The sequence below is a fragment of the Macadamia integrifolia genome, chromosome 2 (genome assembly GCF_013358625.1).
Source record: "Macadamia integrifolia cultivar HAES 741 chromosome 2, SCU_Mint_v3, whole genome shotgun sequence".
NCBI lineage: Eukaryota > Viridiplantae > Streptophyta > Magnoliopsida > Proteales > Proteaceae > Macadamia > Macadamia integrifolia.
Genome location: NC_056558.1, coordinates 42663942 through 42673126, shown reverse-complemented (window position 1 = coordinate 42673126; position 9185 = coordinate 42663942). Strand labels below are relative to the sequence as shown.

At 36.3% G+C, this 9185-nt stretch overlaps 1 protein-coding gene and 1 pseudogene across 1 annotated transcript; one reads left to right on the top strand and one right to left on the bottom strand.

The window, feature by feature from the left end:
* Window positions 1–1640: 1640 nt before the first annotated feature.
* LOC122065764 lies at window positions 1641–4677 on the bottom strand (annotated as a pseudogene).
* Window positions 4678–5402: 725 nt separating this feature from the next.
* LOC122091342 (endochitinase EP3-like) lies at window positions 5403–6574 on the top strand. The gene is made up of 3 exons (XM_042661221.1): window positions 5403–5596; window positions 5726–5952; window positions 6162–6574. The coding sequence occupies exons 1-3, from the start codon at window positions 5403–5405 to the stop codon at window positions 6572–6574; spliced, it is 834 nt and encodes a 277-aa protein (XP_042517155.1).
* The last annotated feature ends 2611 nt before the right edge of the window (window positions 6575–9185 follow it).

Genomic DNA, 9185 nt, shown 5'->3' with positions numbered 1-9185 from the left:
TCAACTCGGTTTTAGGTGTTCTTCTCAGATGCGAGCATCTGTCATGGACAGAGGGTAAACGTGAGAAACCCTAAACACAAAAAAAGAAGAAGAAAAAGAGAAGGAAGAAAGAAGAAAAATAAGAAGAAGAAGAAGAAGACGAAGACGAATACGAAGAGGAAGAGGAAGAAGAAGAAGACGAGCTGAAGAAGACGAAGACGAGAAAGCAGAGGAAGCAGAGGAGGAAGAAGAAGAAGAAGAAGAAGAGGAAGAGGAAGATTTACCTGTTTCTCACCTCCGTCTCTCTGTTTCAGGGAGAACCTCGGTCGAGCTTCACCGTGAGAATCGCAGGAAACTGTGGATAATGAACTCAATGTGAATCCATGTTTTTTATACCAACCCAATAAACCGTGACTCGATCCCGGATTAACCTATTGAGGTTAATCCGGATGAGTCATGGATTTTAGTTGAAATCCCTGATTCTATTGGCCACCATGACTCCGAATCGGCTTTTCACAAAAATGAACCAAACGGTTTAAATTTAATGGGAAACTGATTCCCTGGGATCTGATCCGATGGATAATTCAAACCAAACGCCCCCTCGGGAATCCTGACACTGCAAAAATTCCCAATAATTCTTAAAAATTCAAAAAAAAAAATCTCTAAAATTTTGAGAGGTTATAAGAAGATCAGATTCTCCGAAGAAGGAAAGCAAATGGTCAAATCTACCTCTGTCTGAGTTGGAGAACTCCCACGAAATTTTATGCCAATAGCAAAAAGGGCCCACCCCTCTTGATTCGAAATATGGTTCAATTATAGGTATAATCCCTTAACTCAATAGGAAAAATATAAACTTTTATTAACATATGATAGTGCATACTGTAGTGTAACAATAATTTTGCCATACATACTATATAGGATTAATTAGGGGAGAATATTTGTTCTTAAGCATTTAATAGGAAGACCGGCTCAATGGGGCGGAGGGGATGCCTAACACCTTTTCATCTCCGTAACCTGACACTGACCCTTATCTTTGGAGTAGACCAATTTTTGACCCTGTTCCCTATGGATAGGCCTCACCCATCGGGTCCTAGGCCCTCATTGTATGTGGTGGCTCCAAATATTATGTTTTTCCAATCCCCGATATTGCACCATAATCAATGTTTGTCATTAATCTCCTTTAAAATAATTAATTTTCCCTTTAGAAAACTCATAATTTATAGAGGCTCCTACGAAGTAGGCTCCACGTGTGTCTCCGATAGGGATGCAATGGTTTGGGTCCCACGGATGCACCCAAAAGAGGGCCGAAGGATCCAAAACTCTGATCATTGCATTTACAATTTGGCTTTAATAAGAACCATGACACCGATATAGGATTATAAGTCAGGCGCGATAACAATATGAATTAGCCGATATGCCCGATCTGATGTGTTTTTTAAAAACCATGATGTATAGAAATGTACTTAATGCAATAGTACTCTTTATTATCTTAAAATAATAATAATAATCACCTTTACTATCTTAAAATAAAATTACAAAGCAAGGGGTGATGTTATTACCATTTATTTGATAGGAACACTTGATGCTTATTGGTTTTCCCTGCTTACTAGGAAATTAAATAAACTAGTACAATTTATATTAAAAAATGCACATATAGAATCTTAGCAAGTGACGGCGGTACCAGGTGACACACCAAATTGGTTACAGTAGGTCGCATAATACCGAACATGGTCTGGCATAGCTGCTGTGTTTCCACCATTGCATTCAATTACACCATTGATGGCTTGATTAGTTGCGCCGAACCCTTGGCCAGAAGTCATGATTGAGTGGCAGTTGTTCATCCAGAACCATAATGCTATCTTGAATGAAGTCACAACATCGGTAGCCACAATTCCAGGATCATTTAGCCCATCAAATCCTATACTATTTCCAGTAGCCACATAATTATAATTCCATGATAGCTGGAGCGGTCCATGGCCATAGTACCCCTGGCCGGCGACACATGGCTACTGTGTGTTTGTTGCATCACAGTAATTTTGAGAAGCACCACCTATCTCATTTATGTAACAAAAGACTGCATGTATGAAAAAAAAGACATAAATATTTTAATTTCTCTTTTAAGAGGGATGGTTTTATCTATTCAAAGATACTAAATAAATGTTATACATATATGAAAAGCAAATTTATTTAATGAACCCAATTTGATGGACACACATATCCAACTGAAACAGGAGAAGATTTTTTTATGATGAAATTATGAGAAAAACTTATTTAACTCCAGTCTCATGTGATACACGGGCGAAAAATGTAGCAATCTCTTGTAAAGATTCAATAGTCGTTCCGGTGGTGCCAAAGCTAGGATAGGAATTAAGAGCTATGAGGAATGCAACACGTGTATAGAAGTTCTTGCTCGCATAGGTTGAGGCAGCCTGATTGATTATCCCATTGAAGAATGCTTGTGTAACATAATTAGCTACCACGATGGTTTCACTTGGAGTCGGAGTTGGAGTTGGAGTTGGAGTTGGAGTTGTCGGAGTAGTCGGCGTCAAAGTCCCATAGCGAGGGCCCCCTTTGCAGCCAGTGCCGCAGTAAGCATCACCAATTCCATAATACCCATACTGGCTACAATAAAGGCCTAATGCACAGTGACAAGTCGATGCATAACAATGACCTGCCTAACATCCAGTGGCACAGTAAGAGTCACCAGTTCCGCAATACCCATATTGGCTACAGCAAAGGCCTGATGCACAACCACAAGTATGAGCCATGATGGATTTTGGTAGTATCCCACTAGCTAAAATTCCGGCCAAAGTGAGAGCTAAAAGATTTTTCCTAATTGTAAGTGCCCATCGAGATCGAGGAAGACAAAGAAAAAGATGATGAAATTTTGTGAAGGAACTAGGATGAGAAAATTGTGCAAAGGAAAGGGGGATTATAGTGATTTAGTTCAGTTATATGGGAAGCAGGAAATGGGAAGAGCCAATGCATGTCAACATTAGTTCGTCAGCTACGTGCAACAGATCACAAGAGTCGTGTCTTACTGGTCTAGTTTAGGTATGCACTGGCTCCCATGCATGTTGCACTGACAATGGAGGTAATAGCTGAGCAAAGAACTTTTGTTTAACTCCTTTATTAATTAGGGGACTATATAAATGCCACCTCTATAGCTTTATTTAGAACTTAACATATTCTATTTCTTTTCTTTTTTTTTTTATTCTCAAAAGCCTTCTAAGTTAGGGATATAAAAAGGGTTTCAAAATTGATTTGAAAACTACTTATCATTATTTCATTTACATGTGTGAAATGAAATAATGTAAACTCTTTGGAAAAAAGAAAATGTGTTATACAAAAAGGACAAAAAATTAAGGTTACAAAATGTTTGATGCCTTAAGGATGTCAATAAGAAAATTCCATCAATTAAATTGAAGAATTCAACATTGGAAACGGTCAAGGTCCATTTGGATGGCGGATGGCGAATGGCGGATGGGCTTCTATGGCAACACACACTACATATTATTAGTGTGTGTTATCTCCCTTGAGAAGACATGCAAAATATTTCAATGGTAATGGCTTATATTGCAGCCTATTGTGATATGTAACAATTAACACATCCCTCCACCCTACTATTATTATTATTAATAAAAAAAGAATTATTGGATTTCTAAGGTTTGGATCGTTTGGGACAAATCTAAGCCGATTTTGACCAACTTGAATAAAGTTATCCAAAATCTGAAATGTTGACCAAATTCATAAAATACTACGTATGAAATCTTTCACCCAAATTAAAATAGTATATTTATTTCAATTAAAAATAATTAGATGAGTTACACATTTTTCTACGTTTTACTATTATATGGTTGGAGTTTAGAGTTGTAATTACTAGTTTCTAGAGTTTAGGCTAATTATGAAATATTCTAGCCGAGTTTAACTAAACCGGAATTGGGTGAGGTTTTATGTAGTAAAAAAAAAAAAAAATTCTTTGGTTCCATTAAAAATAGAAAGTAGTTTCTTGTACCTCTTACTCCTCCAACAATTCACTCCACATCCTCTCAAATCACATTTTTCAAAAAAAAAAAGACTTTTTTTTCTACACAATAAAATGATTCATGTGCGTTTTTTTATTATTTTTTATGAAATCAAAATAATAACATGGTCTTATTTATTAAAAATGGCATGACCCATGTGATTTTTTGTCATATATTGTATTTTAATTATTTAATTTATTACATTACAATGTCTAATCTTTCATTGATTGGATTTTATTTTTATTTTTTATTGGTATATGGCCGACCCAAGAATAGATGTGCTGACTCAAGATAACTTATTTTGATTTCAAATAAGAAGTAAAGGTAGACAATAAGCGTTAGAAAATATATTAGCAAAGTTAAATGTAGCATATCACAATGGTTTATGTATTATCGCTGTTATTTTCGACATTAAATGTGTAACTAAAGCACTTATTTTTTAATTAAAATAAATATATTATTTTATTATTGGTGAAATATTTCATACATAGATAAATTTAGTCAACATTTTAGATTTTTAGAAAATTTTCAAGTTGGTCAAAATCGCTTAGATTTGGCCCTAAACAACCTATACCCTAGAAATACAATAAAGAAATTTATTATTAATAGTAATAGTAGTAGGGTGGAGGGATGTATCATGTTACATGTCGTGATAGGCTGCAATATAAGCCATTACCATTGAAATACTTTACAAGACTTCTTGACGGAGATAACATATATTAATAATACGTAGTGGCATTTAACTTGCTATAGAAACCCATTCGCCATTCAAATGGACCTTGACAGTTTCTAATGTCGAATTGTTCAATTTAATTGATGGATTTTCTTATTGACATGTGTAAGGTGTCAAATATTTATAACCATACTTTTTTTCCCTTTTTGTATAAATTTTGTTTTTCCCAAAGAAGTATAATAATGTCATTTCACATGTGTAATTGAAAGAAGTGCAAGATAATGACATAATGATAAGTAACTTCTTTGAAACCTTTTTTATACCCCTAACTCAAAAGACTTTTGAGAATACGAAGAAAATGCCAAGTTCAAAATACACATATAGAGGTGGCATTAATTTAGTCCCCGAATTAATAAAATATTTAAATTCTCAGATATTACCTCCATTGTTAGTGCAACATGCATGGGAGCCAGTTCATACCTATACTAGATTGGTAAGACATGACTCTTGAGATCTATTGTAGCTAACACAATGATGTAGACATACATTGGCTCTTTCCATTTACCACTTCCAATGTATTTGAACTAATTCACTATAAATCCCCCTTTCCTTTGCACAATTCTCTCATCCCAGTTCCTTCACAAAATTTATTTTCTCATCTCAGTTCCTTCACAAAATTTCATCATATTTTTCTGTCTTCCTCGATCTTGATGGGTACTCCCAAAATGGTAGCCTTTACAATTAGGAAAAATCTTTTAGCTATCACCTTGGCCGGAATTTTAGCTAGTGAGATGTTGCTAGAATCTGTCGTGGCTCAAACTTGTGGTTGTGCATCAGACCTTTGTTGTAGCCAATATGGGTATTGCGGAACTGGTGACTCTTACTGTGGCACTGGATGCCAAGCAGGCCCTTGTTATGCATCGACTTGTAACTGTGCATCAGGCCTTTGTTGTAGCCAGTATGGGTATTGTGGAACCGGCGACGCTTACTGCGGCACTGGATGCACAGGGGGCCCTTGCTATGGGTCGACGACTCCAACAACTCCAACTCCAACTCCAAGTGGGACTGTCGTGGTATCTAATTATGTTACACAAGCATTCTTCGATGGGATAATCAATCAGGCTGCCTCAACCTGTGAGGGAAAGAACTTCTATACACGTGCTGCATTCCTCACAGCTCTTAATTCCTATCCTAGCTTTGGCACTAGCGGAACAACTGTTGAATCTTTACAAGAGATTGCCGCATTTTTTGCCCATGTATCACATGAGACTGGAGGTAAATAAGTTTTTCTCATAATTTCATCATAAAAAAATCTTATATATTAACGTTGGATATGTGTGTCCATCAAAACCGATTTATTAAACAAAAAGGTTTCCTTTCATTTATGCATGACATTTATTTAGTATCTTTGAATAGATAAAACCATCCACTTTAAAGGAGAAATTAAAATATTAATGCCTTTTTTTTTGTTCTCGTACATGCAGTCTTTTGTTACATAAATGAGATAGGTGGTGCTTCTCAAAATTACTGCGATGCAACAAACACACAGTACCCATGTGTTGCCGGCCAGGGGTACTATGGTCGTGGACCACTCCAATTATCGTGGAATTATAATTATGGAGCTGCTGGAAGTAGTATAGGATTTGATGGGCTAAATGATCCTGGAATTGTAGCTACAGATGTTGTGACTTCGTTCAAGACAGCATTATGGTTCTGGATGAACAATTGCCACTCAATCATGACTTCTGGCCAAGGGTTCAGGGCAACCATCCAAGCCATCAACGGTGCAATTGAATGCAATGGTGGAAACACAGCAGCTGTGCAAGATCGTGTTCAGTATTATGAGACCTATTGTAATCAATTTGGTGTGTCACCTGGTACCGCCCTTACTTGCTAAGATCCTATACATACATCTTTAATGTAATTTGTATTAGTTTATTTGATTTCCCAATAAGGAGGGAAACCAATAAACATTAAGTGTTCTTATCAAATAAATAAATAAATAAATAAATGGCAACAACATTGCATCTTGCATTGTATTTCTTTTTTAAGATGGTAAAGTTTTCTATTATTAATTTCTTGAAGATTATAAAAATACTATTGTATTAAATACATTTTCAATAAATTATGGTGTTCAAAGACACATCAGGCCAGATATATTGGCTAATTCATACTGTTATCGGGCTATCTTATATCAATATATAGCAAATCCTATATCAGTGGAAAGATTCTTGTTAAGGCCAAATCTATCTTTAAAAATAAATAAATAAATAAAAACATTTTTTATTGAAATTGACCAGTGTCCCAGTTCAAATGAGTTAAATTAATTATCAATCTATTCAATCCCATAATGATTACCTATAGTCTAGTCATCGGTGGCTGCCTCCAATGCATGAAGGTGTCTAAACTCTATTGAGAAAAGAAAAAAAAAAAAAAATGATTAACAAGTTATTGTACTTTTGAATTTGACTTTAGGGTTGATCATCATTTTCACGGTGACAATAAAGAGGATGAAAATCCTCTGTTTTTCTCATCCCTGTTTTTCTACCTATAGAACACAACACGTGGACAACTTTAAGATCAACGGTCAAGGTTGGGTGAGGATTATCACATCCGGTGCGTTGGTCTTAAAGTTTTCCACGTGTCGTGTTTTGCAGGTAGCAAAACAAGGAAAAACAGAGATGAGAAAAACAGAGGATTTTTTTCCCAATAAAGACAGTTTTGATCAATTCCACGGTGACAACATCACTTCCTTTGGGCTAATTTTCACGGATAAATATTAAAAAATGAATGCATGGGCGCTTTGTTTTTTTATCCAAGCTCAATGTTTCTTGTATCACATTGACTATTTGTTAACAGGAGAAGATGGTGAAAGAGCAATTATAGGACTGTTCAAGGGCATTCCTATGGCAAAAGAAATGAAAGTGAAGGTAGATGTAGTCTGGAGTGATCGAGATGAAATAGGATCAGTATTATATTGGAACGTAAATATTATCCCTCCAATTAATTATAGTATTTTAATATCTCTACGAAAAGAGTTGGAGAGTTACTCTTTAATCCACATTTTTGTATCAAAAACTAATATATTTTATAATTTTTTTAAAGATAAAAAAGACTTGCATTAAACATGCACAAAACGCATTCAGTGTATTCATTGCTACTTCCAAACCTTCACATAACAGCACAAAATTAGAACCTTAGCAGCATCCTAAAACAGAATCGTGATGCATATCTACTGGCTAGCTAAGGGGGTGTTTGGTTCAGTAAATCAAATGATGTATGTATCGGATATGAATGTCAATCTTTTGATCGACATTCTTCTGAATTATGTTTTTTTCTGAAAAATCGTTTGGTTGCCTTAAGGCTAGTGCATATTTCTCACGGGTTGAGATATTGGCTTCTGTAGAGAACGTCTTTCTGCTTTCTCCTTTTATACTACGTGGTAAAAAAGGTTGCTCAAATCTGAGTTTAAGTGTTGAGGTAAACTCAGAATTGGAACACATCCTTTGTAATATGGTCACTCATGAGAAGTAGGATGCTCACTTATGAGGGTCATCCTAGTGGAACCAAACAACTCCAAAAATTAAGAATTATCATTCTAAAGAATGTCATCCCAAAGATTTACCGAACCAAATACACCATAAGAGTTTTAATGGAGGACTGGGTTTTGTGTTTCGTGCTCACATTTATATTTTAGAATCATATTTCGAAAGTATATCCTAAGAGGCTGGGACCTAAACACTTTCCAGCATTAGATAGAGTCAAAGAACACATCAATAAAATAATATAGACTGATTTTGTAATACCCCGCTTCTAAAACCCGGTCTGATTTCGCGGTTGAACCGGTTTAACCATGCAGGAACCGAGCCAGAGGAAATTAGAGTGGGTTCCTTATGGGCTATGATGGCACGGGTGACCTTAAACACCGGCTGGCCCGACAAGTCCGAGCCAGTGCCAGAAGAGACGGGAGTGCCCAAGCCGTGTACATGCACCTACCATAAGGCTATGTACGGATAAAACAGGTATTATATCCGTATTTTAAGGTAAATACGTATGCTACATCGTATGCCTGGGGTGGGGTTCGCGCCGAGGCCCGAACCCAATCAAAATCCCAAGTTTTGGCCCTCAGGTGGGTAGGACAGGTGGGTACACCCACCCACCTGAGTGACCCATCCATGTGCACTGTTCACTTATTAGGAATTATATATAAAGCTTTATGATTTTCTCTTCTTTCCATTTATTACCCCCGTACGTTGGTGAGAAAAGTAAAGAGGAGAGAGAAAAGAAAGGGAAGAAGAAAGGAAGAGAAGGAAGAGGAAGAAAGAGGGATTTCAGCGGCGCCGAAGCTCGATCTTCCCATTCCGGTGCCGGGGAAGTGATCTTCAACTCTAGATCTACAATTGGAGGTTTTGTGAACATTCACCATACCCAAGCTTTAAAACCCTTGATTCGAGTATGGTTTCTTGAGATCTTGTAAATCTCCTTTGAAATGATGAATCTAAGGTTTA